The sequence below is a fragment of the Ornithorhynchus anatinus genome, chromosome 18 (assembly GCF_004115215.2).
Source record: "Ornithorhynchus anatinus isolate Pmale09 chromosome 18, mOrnAna1.pri.v4, whole genome shotgun sequence".
Classification (NCBI taxonomy): domain Eukaryota; kingdom Metazoa; phylum Chordata; class Mammalia; order Monotremata; family Ornithorhynchidae; genus Ornithorhynchus; species Ornithorhynchus anatinus.
The window spans coordinates 2,004,219-2,028,374 of record NC_041745.1 but is presented as its reverse complement, the minus strand read 5'-3'; the positions used below and the strand labels follow the sequence as shown (position 1 = coordinate 2,028,374).

Here is a 24,156-nt window from a genome sequence, read left to right as displayed (position 1 = left end):
GTTTAGAGGGAACCCTTTTACAAATTCTGACACCATCCTCAGGTCATCAAATTAAAAACAAAGACCACGTTGCTGCTTGGAGCTACAATCTATGTTTGTTTTTTTGGTCACGCTCATGCTCTGGTTATTGACAAACAAAAAAAACCCCACCTCCCTATAGCAACCATATTTTATGGCCCAGAATAGTGAAACCATTGCAGATTACATTCTAGTAAGGATATGAATCCTATGCAGTTAGTACAGCTGCACAAGATTAGCTTTCCTTATTTAAAAGAAGAAAAAATTAGATTTTTGTTTGCTTTCATTAACTGTACCTATCAAAAGAGAAAAGCCTAGGCTCCCATTGTGTCCTAAACAAATAAAGGTTTGAGGATCTATCGCTATTCATATATTCTCATTAGACCTTTTCACTATGAGCTATAAGGCAGATCAGATCCCAGGTTTAAGCCTCTCTGCATTTTTCCAATAAACGCAGCTGTCCATTTGAGGACGAAATTACACGTCGGCAAGCAGTTCGGTTTGATTTAATCCCCGTTACACTACAGTTTTATAAGGTCTCATTGATTAAAATCATAGGTGTCATTTCCAGAAAGTAACTGAATTTGATATTTCCCCCACTGGTGTCACTGAGGTTAGACGGGCGAGCCTGTATTTTGACAAGCTCGAAACCCGCTACCTGAATTGCAGGGGACAAGATTGCCACTTAAAGGGCTTCTTCCTAGAGACGACAAAGCAGAGGTGATTTTTCATTTTGCCAGCGAGCTCCTCTTGAGTGCCCGCTTACGAAGCTAGCAGGGACAGCGACTCACCAGGCAGCTCTCTTTAGCTGTGAGGCCCGCACTTGTGACCAGATTAATCGAAATTTTGGTACGTCCCCTCTCCGGCCCAGCCGTTAAATGTAAAAACCAACCGCGGGACATTGTTTTCAGATCTCGATTCAGCAGCCAAATCTCAGATCCCATCTCCTCATCTACATGAAAATTCCTTCACGACATTTCCCCCGATGGGTTCCACTAACCGTTCAATATTGACTCTCCCTTTTGTCAGTTGATGTCTCAAAGGTGTCAGAGACCAACCCATCATCTGGTAGCCTTTGGTTAGTCAGTCAATTATCCATATAATTACCTCCATGGCCTCCTAGGCAAAATGCAGCTTTTACTGTCCCGGTGTAATGCATGACCTCACAGTCTTGCCATACTCAATTAGACATTTAATTTGATGGGTTATTTGGGGAGGTTTCCTGTTTTCTGAGGCAATTTGGAATTTGATCCTTAGGCCAAGTCCATAGCTGAGCACCTATTAAATAACTTGGTCACCTCCGGTAATTGATCAGTCTTATTAATGTGCTCTCAAAAATATTATCCCTAGCTGCACGGCTGGTGGATTTTAAAAAAAGGGAGTAATCAGCTTGAGTTGTGGCATTCTAGGCTTGTTCTATATAAGTTGGTCTTTGTTGCAGCCACTTGCTATTGGGTTTTATTTTTTCTGGCATCTGGCAGGCTTTTTGAAATAAAACCAAATGTTCCCTTCCCCCAGTTAATGTTCTTTTAGCAGCTAAAACCTCGCTTTAAATCCCGAGCAGGAGACAGTGAATGATTTGTGCAGAAATCCAGCGGCAGGAGCAGATGAGTTCTGAGGAGAACATATGTCCAAATTTATTTATGAAGGCAAGGGAAGTGAAAATATGTGTCATTTAAGGCAACTTGTAAATATGTTTTCCCTGAGAAGTTCCTGTTGACCCTTCCCAGATTGTAACTGATTTGGGCCTGGGTTTTATTCTAGACTGTAAATGATAGGTTATTTTTTTTTAATGTTGTCACATGTTTAAAATGTAGCATGCCAAAGAACTCCTTGAACGTGGAACTGCTAAGCCATTTTTGTCAGTATCTATTAATGCCTCCTGGAAATACTTCATAGGAAAGTTTGCTTTATTCCAATGTGACCAACTTTAACACACCCAAAAGACTATTGAAATCCGGCCACACGTGAGAACATTTTAAATTTTCTTAGCAAGTTTGCTTCCTCCCGAATGATATGGATTGACTGGCGTTCTTGCTTTGCACATTTAGTAACTCTGAGGTAAAAATATCAGTGAGCCTGACCGGGGAAACTGGGTCCCTCCAGGCAGTCAGTCGTATTTACTGAGCACTTAGCGAGTGCAGAGCACTGTACTAAGCACTTGGGAGAATACAATACAACAATAAACAGAGAGATTCCTTGCTCACACTGAGCTTACAGTCTCCTCTGGATGCTCTTTAGCCCACTCAAGATTACCTGATAATTGGAAAGCTTCACCATTTTTTTTTAAATGATATTTGTTAAGCACCTACACTGTCCTAAACACTGGGGTAGATACAAGCCAATCAGGTTGGACACGGTCCCTGTCCCACGTAGGGCTCATGATCTTAACCCCCGTTTTACAGATGAAGTAACTGAGGCTCAGAGAAGTCAGGTGGACTTGCCCAAGGTCACGCAGCAGAGACGGGGCAGAGCTGAGATTAGAACCCAGATCCTCTGACTCCCAGGCCCGGGCTCTCTCCGCTAGATGATGCCGCTTCACTGTCGCTACAGTATCCCTCTCCACCCAAGCTTGCCAAGTACTGGTGTAGACCCAAGACGTTCAGCTCAGAAAGAGGCTGTTTGCATAAAGAACTGATTGAGCCATCCACATGGAGAGTAGAAGGGAAGCAGCATTGCATAGTGGAGAGAGCATGGGCCGGGGAATCAGAAGGACCTGGGTTCTAATCCCGACCCTGTCAATTGCTTGCTGTGTGACCTTGGGCAAGTGACTTCTCTGTGCCTCAGTTTGCTCAACTGTAAAATGGGGGTATCTTTTCTCCCTCCTACTTAGACTGTGAGCCCTATGTAGACAGGGTCTGTGTCTGACCTACTTGTATCTACCCCAGAGCTTAGAACTGTGTTGGACATGTAAGTAAGCGTTTAACAAATGCCATTAAAAAAAAAGAGCGAACCTTTTCAGAGGCCGTTGCAGTCATAAATATCTTTTTAGCTTTTCAGTTCAAAACGGGGAAGCAAACACTGGTTCTGTTCAAATCACCCAAATATGCATTCGGAAAAACAGACGCGATTCATTCTTAAAAGAAATAAATAAAAACGATGAAACGAAGAGAAGCTATTACCCACTGCAGGCAATCGAGCATGTACCTAAGTGCGTAATTAATTTTTATCTAGATGATCCATTCAACCTTTGGGGCTACTTAACCACAGAGTGAGTCATAGCATTTACACGCTGACCGTGTATTTTGATGAAACAAGATGCAATTGTTCTTTGAAAATGCCCCAGTAGTGGTGATGGTTTAGCATCCCTCAAGATTTAGTAGCCTAGTGGGAAGAATGCCTCCAAGACATTTTTCTTGAACATGAAATAGAATAGCCCTTGTGTTACATTAAGAAAATAAAATTTAAAAAAAAAAAAGCCAGCAACCCAGATGGATGGTACAATGTGTGTTTCGCATCCTGTTCTCTCCAGGAGACAAGATGTGTGAGTGTTGCACTGGATTTGTCTGGTTGATATTTGCCTTGTGGATATTGCCCGCCGTGGACTGTCTCTCGATAAGCAGTTGACTAATGTGGGATTGTCCCGAAGGTCCGGCGATAATGCAGTAGAGGCCAGCAGAGAGGGTGACGGCATCAGAAGTTCTGACTTGCCTTTAAAGCAGTGTTACCTGACACATAAAAGGGTAGAAAAAGAAGTCTGTGGGAGCCATGAATTGGGGGCTGGCTTGCTTGGGGAGTGGGGGTACAGCTGGTTTGAAAAAAAAAAAAGCCAGATAACCCGGGATGGGAGCACAATCAAATTCTCCACAGTGGTTGAGGCTGGGAGGGACTGGGGGAGGCAAAAAGGGAAAATTAAAATCATTCTTGAAGGTCCAGGAAGAAAGGACTAGCCCCTGAAAGCCACAGTAGGGTTGACTAGCAGCCTCCTCCAGGCCAGTGTTTAACCACGAAAATCAAGGTGAAAAAGTAACGCGCTTTTCATTTCTTTTCTAGCCCTGGCCGCTCCCCAATTTCCTTTGACAGTGAAATCATAATGATGAATCATGTGTACAAGGAAAGATTTCCCAAGGTAAGGACCAGCGTATCGACCAATTCATGGTTTGTTTTTTCCCCCCTAACAACTGAAGCCTTTGTTAGGAAAGAACAGATACGCCCATTCTGTTTGCCGTGGATTCTCAGCTTCTCCATTCGTTTTGAGACTTTTCAGATTCACAAGCCTCCTTGTCATAACATCCCAGCGGTCAGTCCAAACTAGGGAAAAAAGGAAAAAAAACAGTTGATCAGCAAGAGGGCTGATCCTCATTTGCTTCCAGCTGTTTCTCCCTGGATCCGCTTTCTCAAGGAATAGGCGGTAGGGATCAAGTGAGTTAGGAGTAAGGGAGACCACTCAAGAGCTTCCCTCAGATTTGGAGGCATCCGGCTTTTTAGCCCTGGGGCCTGGTGAAGGAGCCAGGCTGGGCATCCTCCAGCATGACCATGCCAAAGAAGACAGGCTTCTGATGAGGGAACTGAGGCCCAGTGAAGTGACTGGCCCAAGGTCACACAGCAGACCTTTTTAACGCATCCACCTCCCCTTCCTCGATAGGCACCCACCACGCTGTTTGGCAGTCAGAAATAATCTGTGGTCAGAGCAGAAGTGAAGGACGAGTTGGGGTGTTTCAGGGTCCAAAGGTAGCGGGTGGCCTAAAACCTATCCCAAGCACAGGATTCAGTCTGCATTTGAGGTGACGCCTAGGAAAGATAGGATCTCTTCCTCCCCTGCCCCCCGAACACCACCTCCCTTTGCAGTGTGCAGTTAAATGGCAGGGCCATTCATATTCTGAATTCATATGTATACATCTGTATTCACCATCATCACAAAAAGCAAGCAGACACTGACATATAAGAAGCAAAATGTCATATTTGACAATTGCTAATTCAAGAACATTGAATTTAGTCATCGTTTTAATCTGGCAACACCTTCCCTGTCCTAAAAGCCGGGACCGCATCACCTGGATTCACCCTTTGTGCCGGTGAAGTGCCCTTCCGTTCACGCTTAGGTTAGAGGGCTCCGAAATTTCCAGTAAGTTGAGAGTTGTTTTGTTTTTTTGTTCTGGTCTCTGTCATTTTTAGGCCACTGCACAGATGGAGGAGCGGCTGGCTGAGTTTATTGCCTCCAATGCTCCAGAGAACGTGTTGCCTCTAGCAGATGGAGCCCTGAGTTTTATTCATCACCAGGTTATTGAGATGGCCAGAGACTGCCTAGACAAGTCCCGGGATGGACTTATCACTTCACGGTACTTCTACGAACTCCAGGAGAATTTGGAGAAACTCCTGCACGATGTGAGTACCTTTAAATGTCACCGGACGATATAAGGTTTGATGATCCGCCTTAGTGTTCAAGCTACAATCTCTTGAACCCGAGCTAGGAAAAACATCATTGAGGTGACACCTTTCCACACAGAAATCCTGGCAAGGAGAATGGTGGTACCTTTAGGGCTGTGTGAAAGTAATAATAATAATTATGGTATTTGTTAAGCGCTTACTCTGTGCCAGGCACTGTACTAAGCGCTGGGATGGATACAGTCAAATCAGGTTGGACACGGTCCCTGTCCTCCGTGAGGCTCACAGTCTCAGCCCCGTTTTTACAGATGAGGTAACCAAGGCACAGAGAAGTGAAGTGACTTGCCCGAGGTCACACAGCAGACAAGTGGCAAAAGATGGGAAACAGAGGCGTCTCCGAGACCCATGACTTTTCAACTACCGTCAGTCAATCAGTCATATTTATTGAGCACTTATCATGTGCAGAGCACGGTACTAAATGCTTGGAAGAATACGATGCAATAGAGTTGGTAATCACATTCCCTGCCCAGGAGGAGCTTACCGTCTGTAGGGGGAAATGAATGTTAAATTACAGACAGGGAAAATTCTGTGGCGTTTCTCAAACAGATGATTTGAGGATAGGTGAGGCACGCTAACCACCATATTTTCTGTCCCATTTCTTGGCCATTGGAGTCTCTGTAGAAAATTTTTGTTTTCTTATCAATCATTTGCTTAAAGAATAAGTGTCTCAGTTACTTAGTTATTTGCTATTCATCATAGACCTGTTTTAGAGTATCACACACCTCAAACTGGAACTTTAAGATGATGTTTTGGTGTGGAGGGGCGAATGAGTGAGTTCAATCAATCAGTGTATTGGGCATTTAAGTGTGTGCAGAGCTCTTTGCTAAATGCTAGAGTGAGTTGAACGGGAAGGACTCGAGGAAGATTATGCCTAGAGTGGTGGCTAGTCAGCCCTTATGCAACTTTGAACACATGGTTTATAGTGCCGCATGTGCGGAGAAATGATTTCTCACATGCTCAAAGCAATTTTGTAATCATTCCTCTCAGCCTTCACCTGTGTCCCGGCACTGGTCTTATATAAAATGTCCATCCAAAAGGGTTATTTTCTGGAAAATTGTGAGACCATCAAACTCCACCCAAGTCCCCCCATGTCCTCTGGGCCAGTCACAGTGGCCATTCATGGAACTGGGGATGGCCTAGCAGCTTCGGGGGAGAGAATCCCCGTAGCTCCTTTCCTGTGTCTAGCCCAGGTTCAAAAGGTGGAGAACAAGTGCGAACTGCTGAAGAGATTCGATCAATCCACGGGGATGGTCAGCGGTCTCAGCTAGTTTGGCTCTGGCTGCCTCTTGGGTTCCAAACTCAGATTGGGTTCATTGTGAGTCGTGGCTGAGTGAATTAGAAAGTTCAGTAATTCATTCCACCCTTATTTATTGAGTGCTTACTGTGTACAAAGCACTGTATTAAGCGCTTGGGTGAGAACAATATAACAGTGAACAGCCACATTCCCTACCCACAACGGGGGTAAGGTCTGGATACAGGTAGAATTTGAAGGGCTTTTGAATACCATCTCTCTCTCCCTTTTTAGATGAATCTTGGTTTCCCTGCCTCAGAGAGGGATAAGGTGGAACCGTCATTTGTGGCACTCTGTCGGGAATCGATAGGCCATGGTTATCTTGACTCTGATTACATTGAAGGAGAGGAGGAGAGGGACAAAGAGAGAAGTTGATCCTTAGAATTTAGAGGAAGGTCATTCTGAAATTGGGATTTGGTAATGATTATGGAACTTGTTAAAGCACTTACCATGTGCCAAGCACTGTTCTAAACACGGGGCTAACTGCTCTTAAGGGTGAGTGGGGACCGGAGTGAGAAAAGAAAGGGCCGACGGAAGAGGGACAGTTCAAGAAAGAGGCGAGGGGGGCCCTGGGAGAAAAGGGATGCTTCTCTCCTTTTCCTTGTCATTCTGTCCATCCTTTATGCCTTTAATTCCCATTTTCAGTTTTGAAGCTTTGACCATTTGGGTTTTCATCTTTTTTCCCTATCTTCCAACATGGCAACTTTTTAAACTGTAAAGAAATATTAGAGATGTAGCTCATGGTAGTGGCAAAAGAGATAGGAATCTGTCAAGGTCCTTGACCCCCGTTTCAGCATGAGTGAGAACAAGTATCTCCACCTATTCCTGGGCAAACTGGTTCCCCCTCTTTCTAAAGAAACATAATTATCATTAATAATAATAAAGATAACAGTATTTGTTAAGCTCTTATGATTTGTCAAGAACTGTTCTAAGCACTGGGGTAGATACAGGTTAATCAGGTGGGGTGCAGTCCCTGTCCCTCACAGGGCTCACAGTCTAAGTAGGAAGGGAGAACAGGTATTTCACCCCCATTTTACAGTTGAGGAAACTGAGGCTCAGTGAAGTGACTTGCCCAGGGTCGTACAGCAGCCAAATGGCCGACTCAGGATCGGAACCCAGGTCATCCGACTCACAGGCCTCCACTCTTTGCTGTTAAAGAAGTAGTGATTGCTCAGGAGGCATTTATCAAGCGCTTATCATGTGCTAAATTCCAGGGTCAAATCGAGGTTATGAGATCAGCCACGGTTCCAGGCCTTCGTGGGGCTCACCACTGTCTTATCCCCATTTTACAGATGAGGAGACTGAGGCGCAGGGCGATTAGGTAATTTGCTCACGGTCACAATCAGTGGTACTTACCGAATGCTTACTATGTGCAGAGCGTAGACCACGGGCCTCGGAGTCAGAAGGACATGGATTCTAATCCCGGATCTGCCATTGGTCTGCTGTGTGACCTTGGGCAAGTCATTTCACTCCTCTGCCTCACTTCCCATCTGTAAAATGGGAAGAGTGTGAACCCCATCTGGGACAGGAGACTCTGTCCAACCTGATTGTCTTGTAATCTACCCCAGCGCTTAGAGCAGTGTCTGGCACACAGTAAACCCTTAACAAATACCTTAAAAAAAAAAAAAGGAGATATCGATTATCATGGGTTGGATCACAAAGAGGCTTGGATGAGAATTGTTTTCTTCAGACACGCAAACCCATTGGCAATTGAGGCGTCTTGGTGGAGACCCGGATTTTCGCCTTGTTACCGTTGTTGACTCACACATTCTGGTGATTGGTCCTTCGGAACCCCAGGGGGAGGCCGGTGATTTTAATTTCATGCCCCAGTAGATACAGTTAGTGACGGATGGGTCTTTCAGATAAGGAAATCGCTGTGTAAATTATCCCATCACCACTTCCAGTACACGTGTCAGCGGGATCGGCTCGGGGTGCAGAGGAATGGCAGCAGTCTCAGCCCCTTCCCTTCCCCGCCTCTGCCGCCCCTGGCCCTCCGCCCCCAACACCGCCCTCCCTCCCACTCCGAGAAAAGCTGGAGTGACAACGGGACCCTTCGGGCGAACGTGCCGCCCTCGGGCCCCTCTAATTAGTCCGCGCGCACCATCCCAGAGAGGGGGCTAGCGGCAGGCGACCATTCGGAACAGCGGTGATTCCCAGACCCCGCGGCCGGGGCGGATGGCAAACGCCACGTCGGGAGCCATGTCGGGAGCGACCTGCAAGAAGGGGAAACCTGAAGAAGTTATTTTGCTGAGGATTTTGGAAGAGCGCTGGGCAGAGATTATGGCTGAGTGGCTGTTTCAAGTTGTGTTTGATTTCTGTGGTCTTGTCATTTGTGTCATTTTCTGTCTCTCTCTGTCTCGCTCTCTCTCATTTGCCTGACAATGGTTCCTTTTTGATTTTCAGGGAAAATATCAGTTTATACCAAAATCTGATATTTTTTTTTAACAGCTCCTCTGTCCCTCGTGTAAGTTACTAAGATCCCAAGTAGGAGAGCTTGATGTAAGGAAACAAGTTTTTGGCATTGTAGAGGCAGAGCCTAAATCCGTGTTGAGGTAGTGGTCACGTAATGAATGGCTATTCGGATTGCAGGGCTGTTGCATCAGGGATCCAATCGTCCATTGTGCTGGTTCTCCAGAGCACAATGTAGTAACCTGCGCATCCACCCAAAGACCCCGAGGCAGGAATATTCCCCGGAACCCTTTTGAGCATGCAAAAAACACTAGACTTTGCTATTGGTGCCTTTTTTAGGTGTTCCTAATGTAGACCATTAGTCGGTAATGCTTAGCTGTTTTTCCCCCCATGGGGTTCTAAATTTAGAAATCGCATTTGCTCTGTCTAGAGGGGATCAAAGTATTGTTTTCTCTGGCTGACATTTGCAGTGTATCCAATCATAATTTCCTACCTGTGTTCTTCTGATGAACAGAGAACAGGAGATCTTTCCCATTTGTTTGAGGTTCCTATTCGATTGCAGTGGCATTCCCAGGTTTCTAACAGCAGAGAAAATTTGATGTGCTAAGAAAAGCTTCAGATAAATAAATCACACTTTTTTCTCACAAGCTTTCCAGAAGGTTGTTGATCAGTCCTGGTTTCTAGGTGTGTGTCTGTCTCTCTTTCCCATTCTTCTTTTTTCCCCAGCACACCAGGATTTTTCATTTTTGTCTTAATGAGCATTATTAAATTGATTCACTTTTCTCCACCTCCATTCCTCCTCCCTCTTTTATGCCTGGGCCCTTGTTGATAAAATATTATGCCTGTGAGCAACTGGAGAGCTCCACAGTCTTGTTTATCTCTCAGCCAGTCTTGAGACCCTGTTTCTGAGACTGCTTGAACATAACATGGTGCTTTATCGGTGGATTCTTTTTTTTTTCCATAAGGGTATTTGTTAAAGCGCATACTATGTGCCAGGCACTCTACCTAAGCACCGGGGTAGACACACGCTAATCAGATTGGACACAGTCAGTGTCCCCTGTGGGGCTCACAGTGTTAATCTCCATTTTACAGAGGAGGGAACTGAGTCCCAGAGAAGTGAAGTGACTTCCCCAAAATCACACAACAGACAAGTGGTGGAACCGGGATTAGAACCCAGATCCTCTGACTTCCAGACCTGGGCTCTCTCCACCCTGCTTCGCTGTTTTCTTCTCCATGGTCTTTCCTCCCAAGAACAGTTAGATTAAACCCAATATCCCACAGTAAACCTCTATGGGTATTGTCAACCGTAAAACCTGAGGCACTGTCTTGGGAAGGATCACTTGTTAGGTAGAATATAGTTGGATTTTAATCAAGTGAAGAAGGCAGTGTGGTCCAGTGGATAGAGCGAGGGCCTGGGAATCATAGGACCTGGGTTCTAATCCCAGCTCCGCCACTTGTCTGCTGACCTAGGGCAAGTCACTTCACTTCTCTGTGCCTGAGTTACGTCATCTGTAAAATGGGGATGAAGACTGTGAGCCCAATGTGGGCCAGGGACCGTGTCCATCCTCATTATCTTGTATCTACCTGAGGGCTTAATAGAGTCCCTGGCACATAGTAAGCGCTTAACAAGTATCATTAAAAAAAAAAGTGAGTTACTTGTGCTTGGCCGTGCCCCAGTCCCTAATTTTTAATGACCAAGCCCCCAGTCTGCCCAGGCCTGGTCACAGGCTGTCCCGGCGTGAGACGCCGAGAGGGTCGGAACGATAACGTCACGTTTTGTCCCCTATAGGCCCACGAGAGATCCGAGAGCTCCGAGGTGGCTTTTGTCACCCAGCTGGTGAAGAAGCTGATGATTATCATCGCGCGCCCAGCACGTCTGCTGGAGTGCCTGGTGAGTGGGAAGAGGAGGAGGAAGGGGAGGGATCCGTCAGCTCAAGTGGGAATCGGCAGAACAGGGAGAAGACCCACCCTCTCGGGAGTGATGCCGGGAAACTGGGATTTGGCCATCTCGTGCAACTCAGAGCACCTCTTTTGAGAGCGGAACTGGGCCTAGAGAGCCCTTCATCTGGCTAGCTTGTGCTTGCACTTCTCTGGGTAGCTATCAAAATGCCCACCCTTTGTGGGTGAGGGAGTGTTTTGGGAATAGCTGAGGATCGGGAAATTGGGAAATTCAGCTGCATACAACTGGGTCATCATCTCCTTAATGTTCACCTTCTTTTGACACATTGCTGGGATCACTCCTTAAGCGGATAATGCGTTCAGTTATAAAAGGAAAAAAAACCTCACGGCCTTCACATGCGCTTTGCAGTGTCCTGCACCCTCGCCCAACTACTTAGCTGTGGCGCTCTGTGCCCCGGTGAGAAATTGACTGGCAGCAGTGAGAGATTGCGAGTGGCACCACGCCAGCCGCTAGCTGGACTCGAGTCAATTCCTCAGCCTAAGTGGTCCAGATGGAAGTCTCAAGACTGAGACTCCTCCGACACTGCTGCCGTCGGACTCCATCACCTTTCCCACAGCAGAGGGTGTCCTCAGCCCTTCCATCCAACCTGGGAAGTAGTAATAAGCCGATCAGTCAGTGGTATTTTTGAGCGCTTACCGTGTGCAGAGCCCCGTATAAGCACTGGGGAGATTGCAGTATCACGGAGTTTGGTAGGCACATTCCCTGCCCACAAGCAGCCTACAGTCTGGAGCAAGTGAAACTCTTATGTACCTAGCCCTGGGACCGGTTGAAATTTGGAAGAATCTTAGATAAGACCGAGTAAGAGGATCAGGAATTTGTGAAGTGTTCTCTTCAAGGTGCATTTCAGTTTGTGAAAAGTTCCAGAAGAGCCATTTTCTTGGCTTAGCGCGTTTTACTGTAAAAACATTCGAAGGAGGTAGGATGCAGGCACTGGAATCAGCCTTCCTGGGAACCGTATTATAAAGTCAGAAGGAGTGTTTGAATTTTAACCTAATTGAGGTTTGCCAGGAAGCTAATTATGTCATAGTTTGCTAGATTAGTTTAGTTTGGAACCTGAAGCTTAAATTCGCAAGATTATACAGAGGAATTAAAAGCATATCCAAGAGTGAAATTACTGATGGGAAGAGTTAGTCAACTTTTGTGCCAAACCTTCCTTGTTTACTATCAAAAGGGGAACAAACCATATTTACAGTGCTAGCATCGTTTTCACCTTCAAAAGGTAGGAGAGGTTTTCCCAGCGTTGACTTTCCCAACATTTCTTGTCCTCTGAGAATCCTAAATCAAAGATAGCTGTACCTCCCCCCGGCCCCCCAACTTCACCCTGCACCACTTGCTGGAACAACTGAAGATGTAAAATCTCCGAGGTAAGATTTTGAATCCTGAATTCTTGTTATTTTCCCTTTCCGGATTTCCACAATCCTAAATTCAAATGCAGTTTAATCAGTGATATTGACCGCTTAACTGTGTGCAGACCAGTGTACTAAGCACTTGGAATAGTCCAATACAGTAAGTTGGTGGATACGTTCCCTGAATGCCAGGAGCTTACAGTCTGGAGGGGACTTTGGCATTATTGTAAATAATTTATATAGTTTCAGAGCATACATACAATCATGAATAGGGAGCATGTCCACTAATTCTGCTGCATTGTATTTTCCCAACCACTTAGTACAGTGTTCTGCAAAAAATAAGTGCTCAATAAATATCATTGATTGATCTATTGATAGAGGAGGAGGAAGTACCTCAGTGACCCTTCATACCAATGCCTCCTTCCCGGTTGTCTGTCGAATGGCAACTTCAGTGAGGGTGCAGGTGACTTTGGCTCTTCTGCCTCGATTTTCAAGCTTCCCAGCTTTTGAGTATCGTGAGTTCAAATTAATCGACAATATTTATTGAGCGCTTACGGAGTGCTGAGCTCGAATGTGTAATTGCTACTTCCCTGCTCCAGGAGGGGAGGCCCATATCATTGAGCCCATTCCAGTCTCACTGAGCCCTTGGGGAGGCAATCGGTTGAATTCCGCATACCTGTTGCCTCTCTGTGCCTGAAAGAATTCCAAAAGAGTGCCTTGTCTGTGTCTTCTGCCCTGAGTTGCCTAGTCCAGGTTTTCAGTCCCGGTCTAAGAGCCGATGGGGCAAAATCAATTGGTTTACAGCCCAGAAATCCATCGGTCAGCATGAGTAAATGAGTGTGTGAGCTAGAAAGAGAGAGACAGATAGTCCCATGCACAAACTCTCCCCAGCCAGGTTTTAGCACTGCAGGTTCAGCTGGGATGAATTGTGTTCAGGAGAACAGCTGTTCCGGCTTAAGAGTTCTCGTTCTTGCCTACATTCCACTTTGGGACCAATTAAACAAAAGCTGAAGAAATCTACCTCTCTTGAAATTTGCAATTAAAGCCCTTCTTTCCCCCATCCCCTTTTTGCTGTAGGAGTTTGATCCCGAGGAGTTCTACCATCTGTTAGAAGCTGCTGAAGGCCATGCAAAAGAAGGGCAAGGCATCAAATGTGATATTCCACGTTACATCATCAGTCAGCTGGGCCTCACCCGGGATCCCTTGGAGGGTGAGAACTTCCATTTGGCCTTCAGGGAAGGAGTGAGGTGGCTTTAAAAAAAAAATAATATTTATGGTGACTGCTTTCAGATAGTCTTGGAATTATTGAATGGGAGAAATGCTTATGTTTACATTCTGGAGTTCTTGGTTTAGCTGCCCTCTCTGGGCTCCCTCTATGCATGCTCTAGCAGATGTAATATAATTATAATAGTAATTGTGGTATTTGCTAAGCGCTTACTGTGTGCCAGGCACTGTACTGAGCACTGGGGTGGATACAAGCAAATCGGGTTGGACACAGTCCCTGTCCCCCATGAGTCTCTCAGTCTCCTTCCCCATTTAGCAGATGAGGTAACTGAGGCACAGAGAAGGGAATCGACTTGCCCAAGGTCACACAGCAGCCAAGTGGCAGAGCCGGGATTAGAACCCAGGTCCTTCTGACTCCCAGGCCCGTGCTCTATCCACTAGGCCATGCTGCTTCTCCCTCTTTCATCAGGAAGAATAACAGGTAGTCCGTTGGGACCGTCTGACTTCACTTTCACTCCTGACATTACACGGCATGTCACAGTGAGATGCGACCGATTAGTTACGTTTTCTCTCTGCTTTATTTGGGTCCTCAACTGCGCTCCTGTGACCAGTGCAAACTACCCAGAACCCTGTCACCCAACAGATAAAACTGGAATGGGCCTGTTTTTTTGCAGCTGCCGGCCCACACAGAACCACTCGTCTGCTATGTGACCTTGGGCAAGCCACTTAACTTCCCTGTGCCTCAGTTACCTCATCTGTAAAATGAGAATTAAGACTCTGAGCCCCATGAGGGACAACCTGATTATCTTGTATCTATTCCAGCACTTAGAACAGTGCTTGGCATATAATAAGCACTTAAATGCCGTTATTATCATTATTATTATTAAATGAGCCTGGCCTCATTTAAGATTTGGATAACAGTTCTGCTGTAGTCTTATTGAGCACTTATTCTGTACAGAGCACTGTACTAAGTGCTTGGGAGAGTCCAATAAAATGGAATTAGCAGAAACGTTTGCTGCCCATAATGAATTTACAGCCCAGAGATAGTCTCTTTTGTGGATTGGACCAGGCGATGCTTGAAGGAGTCGGGCCTAAAACACCAAAACCATCTGGAGTTGGAACCTAGAAGTTTGGGGCTCATTCTCGGTGAAGCTGGAAGCCACCCTAGAATTAGTAGGCAGGCACAGGACCACCCAGCATTTTTTCGAGGGGCCCTGGGAGAGTCTCTTCTTCTCATTGCCCGAAAGATAAGGGACCTACCACTCCGAATCTCCAGCCTACTCAGGAAAGCGGTTGACAGATTGAGCACCTAATATATACGCAGTGTCATTTTTGATGTTCAAATCTGATGGAAATAACGTTTTTTGCCTCGCCTCTATCTCCCGTTTGAGCCGTCCCTTCATCCCAGGAGAAATAACGCAGTATCTCGGAGTCAGAAATGATGAATTCCGAGAGAGGTGCCTTTGAGGCGTCGGACCCTATTCTCTGAAACGTTCAGAAAGAGCAGGCCTTTGAATTAGGTTCAGTCTCTCTGGGTGATTCTAGGGGAACAGTTGCCCTTTGCAGAAAGTGTGCGATGTTCTTGAAACGTCTGTTCCGTATAGAAGGTTCTGATTGGCAAGTCGATTACTGTGGTTTGTTTCCTTGTTCTTTATTTTTCTTCAGAAATGGCCCAGTTGAATAGCTATGACAGTCCAGACACTCCAGAGACAGACGACTCAGTTGAGGTAAGAAAAAAAACAACATTAACCTACTGCAAAAATACTGTGCTGGGAAAAATACATATCCATGCCACTGAATGATCTTTCCTGGAAGAGTGCCACATCTACTGTCCCAATAATGCATCATCTTTAAGGAAGCCAGACTCTCAAATAAAGGATTTGGTCATGGATTTAATATCTTTTTTTAAAAAAAAGACTTGAAATGAAGCAATTTAAATGCAGTAGAGTTTTGAGTTCAGAGATGAGTCATTCTTTGATGGATCAGAATCACTTATTTGCAGCACTGCCATTTAAATATTGTACATTTCCCATTTTTTCACCCTGGAATAGATAATTGTAAGAAACAGTTGTCCGATGGTGGGTGGGTGGTATTTTGAGGGTAGTTTTTTTGTTTTGTTTTTCATTGTCTTTTGTTCTTTTGGTAAAGCGGATTGGGTTTCTGGGACACTAAATTCTTTCCTTTCTCTTGCTCTCCAGAATCGGGGAGCAACAGTGCAGTCAAAGAAAACACCCTCCGAAGAGGAGTTCGAAACCATCAAGCTCATCAGCAATGGGGCTTATGGGTAACGTCTTCATATTGTAGTGAGCTCGTTTTCCTTCTGCTTCTGAAGAAACACTTGGGCCTCCTGGATGGTCGTATCCCAGCATTATCCTTCTTCAGTATTTGAAGCGGCTTTCGTTCTAAGTCAGCGTTATCTGACTGTTCCGACCGATGGCCAGAATCGACCGCATCCATAGATGATGGTTGCTTACGTAGGAACAGCTGAGCGGGAGGAATAGTCAACTGTCTCATCCAAATTTTTCTATGTCAAAGGATTGGGCCATTCATTTCACCTCTCCTTCATTCATTGATTCATTCTTTCATTTAGTCGTACTTATTGAGCGGTTACTGGATGCCCGCGCATGGTACTAAGATCTTGGGAGAGTACAGTACAACAATAAACAGGCACATTCCCTGATCACAGAGAGTTTACAATCTAGAGCGGAAAGGCAGACATTATTATTTTTATTTATATAAAAAGTAAATCTCCTAGGAATTTTAGGGAAGGGTCTGTTATTTGATTATGTGGCACTTGACTCCTTGCTTGCTACTCGCTCTGTGATGAAGTTTCATTTACGCAGGTTAAAAAATCCAATGAAGTGTGAATAAAATACTATAAATGTAAGCGTTAGGTGTTACTCATTAGAAAGGAGGTGTTCATTTAATCAGTTAACCAATCAGTGGTATTTGTTGAGCATCTACTACATGCAGAGAAGCAGCGTGGCTTAGTGGAAAGAGCACGGGCTTGGGAGTCAGAGGTCATGGGTTCAAATCTTGGCTCTGCAACTCGTCAGCTGTATGGCTTTGGACAAGTCACTTAACTTCTCACCGTGGAGAAGTGGCAGATCCGGGATTAGAACTCAGTTCCTATGACTTCCAGGCCGGGGCTTTCTCCACTAGGTCACACTTGGGGTTTCAAGGCCGTAGAGAGGAATTTGAGCTTCTTAAAAATTGGATCGTTCATCGTGGCCCTCTCCCCTTGCTCTTTTCTCCGAATCGATGGCACTTTTCCTCAGGAAATGGATGGGGTGCTGAAATAGTGCCCAGACTCAGGGTGAAATGAGAACTAGGTGAACTATTGGGCTGGAGCGGGTGATACATTGTACCCTGCGAAAACCTTCGTGGGAATCTTGTGTCTCTTAGAGCCGTGTTTCTGGTGCGGCACAAGTCGACCCGCCAGCGCTTTGCCATGAAGAAGATCAACAAACAGAACCTGATTCTGAGGAATCAGATCCAGCAAGCGTTCGTAGAGAGAGACATCCTCACCTTCGCTGAGAATCCCTTTGTGGTCAGCATGTTCTGCTCCTTTGAGACCAGGCGTCACCTGTGTATGGTGATGGAGTATGTGGAAGGTATTTTTTTCCCCTGACATTTGGTTTTTGTTTTATTGTTGATTTTTTTGGTTTTTTTTAAGGAATTCAATCAATCGATCAAATTTATGGCGCACTTCAGGGCATTGTATTAAGCACTTGAGAGAGGACAACACAACAATATAACAGACACATTCCCTGCTCACAGTAAGCTCACAGTCTAGAGGGGAAGGCAGACATGAATATAAATAAATACATTATGGATATGGACATAGGTGCTATGGTTCTGGGCGACACAGAATATGTAAAGTGCTTTCTTTGTGCCAGGCACTGTACTAAATACTGGGGTGCATACAAGAGAGATTGAACACTGTCCATGTCACACATAGGACTCACAGTTTTCATCCTCATTTTACAGATGAGGAAACTGGCACAGAAAAGTGAAGTGACTAGCCCCAGGTTACAGAGCAGACAAGTGGCAGACCTGGGATTAGGTCCTTCTGACTCCCAGGCCCGTGGTCTAGCCACTAGGCCTCCTTGCTTTGTCAAGTGCTTACTATGTGTCAAGCACTGTTCTATGCGCTGGGATAGATACAAGTTTATCAGGTTGGACACTGTCCACGTGGGGCTCATGGTCTAAGAAGGAGGTATTAGGATTTAATCCCCATTTTACAGTTGAGTAAACTGAGGGACAAATAAGTTAAATGAATCCTCTGACTCCCAGGCCCTTAGCAGTATTTGCCTTCCAGCAGTGTGCCTTTGAATTTCATCGCAGGCGGAGACTGCGCCACTCTACTGAAGAACATCGGTGCCCTGCCCGTGGACATGGCCAGGATGTATTTTGCCGAGACGGTCCTAGCCCTGGAGTACCTGCACAACTACGGCATCGTCCATCGGGACCTGAAACCCGACAAGTAGGTCTCCCCGGCTGGCGCGCGTCCTCCCAACAGCCCCGCCGCAGGGCGCTCACAAGGGTCAGCGGAGGCGCGCTCTCGGAGCCATCCGCCTCCGGATGACGTGAAGTGGGAATGGGGGCCCTGGTTTGCCTCCACCAGATTGCCACTGCCCGACATTCGACCGCTCGTCCACACCGTTTAGTAGCCGCAATGTTTGGGAAGCGCTTACAAGGTGTTGAGCGCTGTACTAAGCGCTGGGGTAATTGGGAAGGATACCATCCCTGCCCCACAGGAGGCTTACAATCTAAGCAGCAGGGAGGGCAGGTATCGAATCCCCATTTTGCAGCCGAGAGACTGAGGCCCAGAGAAGCCACTTGCCCGAGGCTACACTGCGGGCAAGTGGCAGAGCCAGGATTAGAACCAAGGTCCTCTGACTCCCAGGCCCGGGCTCGTTCCACTAGGCCATGCAGCTTCTCCGAAGTTGAAGCCAGGGACCTGCCACCTCCCGTGACTACAAATTCTCCACCGAGGAACGAATCAAAAAACCCAGACTGCAGGTCCCAGTGGGCATTGGAATGGATTCAATCTTTTTAGACTTTCAAAGAAATAAGATTTCCATTTTCTAAGCCTGCATTTTTATTTGGGCACGTAGCATCGAACAGCCACAGACCCACCTGTAGCTTCAGGGGAGCTTGCTCGTTCACTCGAAGCCAGAATTGTCAAACAGGAGGCAGTCCATTATGGTGTTAGTGATGAGGCTCCATTATTACAGAAAGCAGTCTGTGGTCCTAAATCTGATGTGCTTTCTCACTGCTTGCGAACAGATACCGCCGAGGTGGAAAATGTGGTCGAAGCGGCGGACATCTGTGTTGCACAGAGCCTGGTGCCAGGTTGGCTCTTAGAGGAAACAAGTTCTCCATTGTACTTTCTTCCCCTCCCCTCCGTGTTTTGCAGCCTCCTGATAACCTCCATGGGTCACATCAAACTCACAGACTTCGGACTTTCCAAAATAGGACTCATGAGTCTCACGACGAATCTGTACGAGGGGCATATTGAGAAAGATGCCAGAGAATTCCTGGATAAGCAGGTGCGTTGGAAAGGGGCCCCTGGGAAATCCTGGCAGGCGGCGAGCATTGATGGGGAGCGTTGAAAATCAGGGGGCGCTTTCCCGGCCTGCCGCTTTTCCTTCTCCCAAACTGTTCTCCATGGCAGCGGACTTTAAGCCGTGAATCACTCATGATCTTGAAAGAAACAGCCCCACAGATTCGGTCCTGCCGACAAGCAACCCTCTGAGGCAAAAGCTCCCTCTTGAACTGTGGCCTTGAGGAATGAGATTCTTTTTTGGGGGGGGGGGGATATTTGTCAAGTGCTTATTGTGTGCCAGGCACTGTACTAAGCACTGGGGTAGATACAAGCTAATCAGATTAGACAGTCTAGGTCCCACATGGGGCTCAGTCTTAATCCCCATGTTACAGACGAAGTTCCTAAGGCCCAGAGAAGTGAAATGACTGGCCCAAGGTCACACAGAAGATACGTTATCAGAACCCCAGGCCCATGCTCTGTCCACTAGTCCGCGCTGCTTCTCCAGATTCTTCCCAGATTCTTCTCAAGGAATCAGTGAATCGTATTCATTGAGCACTTACTGTGTGCAAAGCACTGTATTAAGCACTTGGGAGTGTACAATATAACAGGGTTGGTAAACACATTCCCTACCCACAATAATCTTACAGTCTAGAGGAAAGAAAGGAAAGGGAAGAAAGCCCCCTCTTTAGTTTGGACTCTCAGTTTTAGCTTTAAAAAGCCAGGCCCAGATCCGAATGGAAACTCCCCTTCCCCTTCTGACCGGCGAGGCCACGAGGAACCGTGAGCGGAGCGAGCTCAGTGTTAGTCCACTGAAAGGGGGTCACAAGCCCTTCTAGAGGCAGGGATGTGGAATGTTTCTGTAGCTGGTTTCCTTGGATGTGATAAGTAAGTAATATCTAGGATTATTGGGGACCTGCACCCCTGTGTGGCTGACCAGCTCCTTATCCGCTTGTTGGTTTTCAGGTCTGTGGGACTCCAGAATACATTGCTCCAGAAGTAATCTTGAGACAAGGCTATGGCAAGCCAGTGGACTGGTGGGCCATGGGGATTATCTTGTATGAGTTTCTGGTGGGTTGTGTTCCGTTCTTTGGGGACACGCCAGAAGAGCTGTTTGGCCAAGTAATCAGTGGTAAGTCATTCTGTTCTGTTTCCCCAAAGTAGATTTCTGGGCCATGGACGGGGAGGAAAAACCAGGCCAAAACCTGAACTGGGCAAAGATTAAGTAAAAAATCCAATAGCCTCATATTTTCCACTTTAAGAAAACATGTCATGGGCTGAATCCATTGCAGTGCCAAGCATTGGTTTGAGAGTGACTGGGGGGTGAGGGGAGGTTGGTGCGTGTGTGAAAGAGTAAGAGAGAGCACGCGCATACACGCTGCCATTGTTGACCAGCTCCCTCGGATGTGCCCGGGATTAAGGCCCAGAGCAATCGTTCGATATCTGGCTCCCGACAAGCGGCCGGGGCAGAGTGGTCTAGTGGATAGAGCACGGGCCTGGGCGGCAGAAGGACCTGGATTCTAATCCCGGTTCCACCACTTGCCTGCTGTGTGACCTTGGTCAAGTCACTTAACTTCTCTAGGCCTCAATTACCTCATCTGTAAAATGGGGATTAAGACTGTGAACTCCATGTGGAGAATGGACTGTGTTCAACCTGGTTAGCTCGTATCTACCCCAGGGCTTAGCACACTGCCTGGCACAGAGTAAGCAATTAACAAATACCATTAAAAAATCAAAAAAAGTAAAGCTGGAGAGGTTTTGCAGGTCAGTGGCTGAAACCTAATGAAGATGCTGGGTGGCAAAGACTCCTCAGGGCTCTCCAGGGTGTTTAATCTTTCTTTTTAACCTTTCTCGTCGGCATAGATGAAATTGCTTGGCCAGAGGGCGATGATGCCTTGCCTCCCGACGCCCAGGACCTCACATCCAAACTTCTCCACCAAAACCCTCTGGAAAGGCTGGGAACAGGTACAGTACCTCTTGGGCTGACGGTGGTGCTTCTAAGCAGACAGGGAGAAACGGGAGGTTGGCAGGTTTAAGCATGTTGTTCATTGAGCACTTACTGCACGCAGTACACTGTACTAAATGCTTGGTAAAGCACCATATAACAGTCAGCTCCCTGCTAACAAGGAGTTTCAAACGGGTAAGCTTGGGGGCGAGGGGTGAGGTTTAAGGGGCATTTATTTCCGGAAACCCTATGCCCCTCAGGTACCGGGGGCGATCTGAAGTCGCTGGTCCCCGGGTCCGTCTTACAGAGACCAAGAAAGGGAGCTAACGGGTGACTTTCTGTCAGAAACCGGTTCTCCTCCTAGCCTCCGCTGGGCCCTCCGGCTGAGGCGAGACGTCAAGACCCCCGGACCCATCTCCATATGACACTCACCCGACCCTCAGCTTAAAGCCAGGGTTAATGGTTCTTCCCCTCCCTTTGGATTGTTTGCTCTGTTGAGCATTGCCCCCTACAAGCGAGCATTGGATCCACCTGCCAACTCTGTTGTATGGTAGTCTTCCCAAGCTCCCAGTACAGTGCTCTGCACACAGTAAACGCTCAGTAAATACCATTGATGATGATGGAAGTCCCCAGACACCCTTGAGGTTGAGCCAAAACCCAGAAATTGCTTGGCCGCCCTCATCCTGGTGGAGACATAATGGTGTGAAGGATTTTGGCGTTCCAAATGCTGCTTCGCCGTGACTTTTTCCTTCAGCTAGTGTAATAGTGCCTCCTCTCAATCTACCCCTTCCACCTGCACCTCTGACTCCATCCCTTCAGACCTTATCAAAACACATTCCCTCCTCCTTATTGTGTGTTTATTTCGTATCTCACATCCCAGGGCTGATTAAGCCCCCAAAGTTACATTCCTCCAGCCTTTGGCCTGCGTGAACTGTCTCCTCGTGAGGAAGCCCTTGCATACTTCTTCCTCTTCCCCTTCCTTCCATCTCCTCCTCCTCTTCTTCCTCTTCTCTTTGTTCCCCTCCTTTTCCTTCTTCCTTTGGTTCCTTTTGCCTCTTCCACTTCCTCTGCTCTCTCTGCCTGGCTGTCTGAAGAATCATTTTGAACTCCCCTTTTCACTTCCCCAATTCCAGGCAGCGCATTTGAGGTGAAACAGCACCGGTTCTTTAAAGATTTGGACTGGACCGGGTTACTCCGCCAAAAAGCCGAGTTCATCCCCCAGCTGGAATCCGAGGATGACACCAGCTACTTTGACAGTAAGGAAAAAGACTCATGTGGTCTGGGAGGCCATGGGTGGCGGGGCTCATCTGCCACGGGCCCTGGTCCCGAGCTCCAGACTGGATGCTCGAACCAATGTCTTATTTCTGCATTACTTTATCTTCTCAGATAGTTTCAACACAATTCATTCATTCATTCAGTCATATTTATTGAGCACTTACTGTGTGCAAAGCACTGTACTAAACACTTGGGAGGGTACACTATAGTAAGAGACACATTGCCTGTCCACAACGAGCTTACAGTTTAGAGACAAGCCTGCAGTCATGAAGGCCGTCGCTGGAAATTCGGCTTTACTCCGTTAAACCGTATATGGAGTTGATCCTAGATCGATCCAGAGATTGCCTTCTGTGTAGCCCGAAGATGCATAGCACAGATTTCAGCGGTTGTACTAGTGTTCTACATTGGGCTACCTCGGGCCCGGTGACCGTGCAAGAGGCCATGAGCTTTGTGGGAGAGGTTTCTGGGGAGTGGTCCCGTGTGATGTGTTCGGGGGCAAAACAGAACTCAGCACTTGGCTGCAGTGGTTCGTTCTCCACCCCACCTCTCCCTGGTTCTCGGCATGTAGATTCCCCTGCAGGCCTCTGGCTTGTACCCAAGTGCCCTCCGGGTAGGCTGACCCTGCTTGCATTGGGCACAGCAGCATCCTACACGAACACGTATGTTCTTGTGCCCAGCCCGGTCGGAAAGATACCACCACGTGGATTCGGAAGAAGAGGAGGACACAAACGACGACGATCGTGTGGAAATCCGGCAGTTCTCCTCTTGCTCGCCGAGGTTCAGTAAGGTAAAAGCCCGGAGCCCCACCCTGCCTGCAGTGGCCTCTGAGGATTTTTTTTTTCCCTTTAACCAGCTTCAAAACTTGGATCAGGTGGTCCTCTTCATCTGGATGTGTTGGAGCTGCTTTGGATGGCCTTTAGGCCACAGGAGCGTAGAATGAAGTGAGATCTGTAATCAGTCAATTGGTGATATGTATTGGGTGCTTACTGTGTGCAGAACTCTGTACTAAGCACTTGGGAAAGTTCAATATAACAGAGATGGTAGATAGGTTCCCTGGCCCAAGGACATCCTTCTGTTCATTCCTAATAATAAAGGTATTTGTTAGGCACTTACTGTGTGCCAGGCACTGTACTAAGCGCTGAGGGGAATACCAGCAAATCTGGTTGGACACAATCCCTGTCCCACGTGGGGCTCATAGTCTTAATCCCCATTTTACCGATGAGGCAGCTGAGGCCCAGAGAAGCAAGTGACTCACCCAAGGTCACAAAGCAGGCAAGTGGCAGAACCGGCATTAGAACCAGGGCCTCTGTCTCCCAGGCCCGTGCTCTTTCTGCTAGGTCACGCTGCTTCCGGTATTCTGATCGGTCAATGACTGGCATTTTTTGAGCACTTAAAATGTGCAGAGCGATGTACTCAGCACTTGGAAAAATACATTACAACATAGTTGGTAGACATAATCCCTGCCCACAAGGAGGGCAGGGGGAGACAGATATTAAAAGGCATCAGGGATAGGGGAAATTGTAAACAACTCCTGCTCTGCACCTAATAAGTACTCAGTAAATTCAATCGATTGAGTGAGTGCACGCCCGCTGGAGATCACGCAGGAGGTCAATCTGTAAAGAGGACTTTTGTGTCAGGAGATAGAAATGCTATTTCCAGTAGCAAGACTCATTCGTGGGTCACCAAGGTTTCCCTCTGTCGTCTCTTACACTTCTTCACCCCATTCCTACAAGGGAGGTAGAAACAAATGTTCGCCAT

The 24,156-nt window shown here is 46.9% G+C and overlaps 1 protein-coding gene across 1 annotated transcript in view; it reads left to right on the top strand.

Moving 5' to 3' along the window:
- The window catches only part of MAST2 (microtubule associated serine/threonine kinase 2), a 207,165-nt gene that overhangs the window by 168,284 nt on the left and 14,725 nt on the right, over nucleotides 1-24,156 (top strand). Inside the window, exons 13-25 of the mRNA XM_029083079.2 lie at nucleotides 4,012-4,087; nucleotides 5,131-5,340; nucleotides 10,890-10,991; nucleotides 13,484-13,616; nucleotides 15,296-15,357; nucleotides 15,829-15,914; nucleotides 17,036-17,244; nucleotides 17,978-18,116; nucleotides 19,053-19,185; nucleotides 20,145-20,310; nucleotides 21,042-21,143; nucleotides 22,257-22,379; nucleotides 23,076-23,185. Of these exons, the coding sequence (XP_028938912.1) occupies nucleotides 4,012-4,087; nucleotides 5,131-5,340; nucleotides 10,890-10,991; nucleotides 13,484-13,616; nucleotides 15,296-15,357; nucleotides 15,829-15,914; nucleotides 17,036-17,244; nucleotides 17,978-18,116; nucleotides 19,053-19,185; nucleotides 20,145-20,310; nucleotides 21,042-21,143; nucleotides 22,257-22,379; nucleotides 23,076-23,185 (1,651 nt within the window). The remainder of the gene's footprint in view (nucleotides 1-4,011; nucleotides 4,088-5,130; nucleotides 5,341-10,889; nucleotides 10,992-13,483; nucleotides 13,617-15,295; nucleotides 15,358-15,828; nucleotides 15,915-17,035; nucleotides 17,245-17,977; nucleotides 18,117-19,052; nucleotides 19,186-20,144; nucleotides 20,311-21,041; nucleotides 21,144-22,256; nucleotides 22,380-23,075; nucleotides 23,186-24,156) is intronic.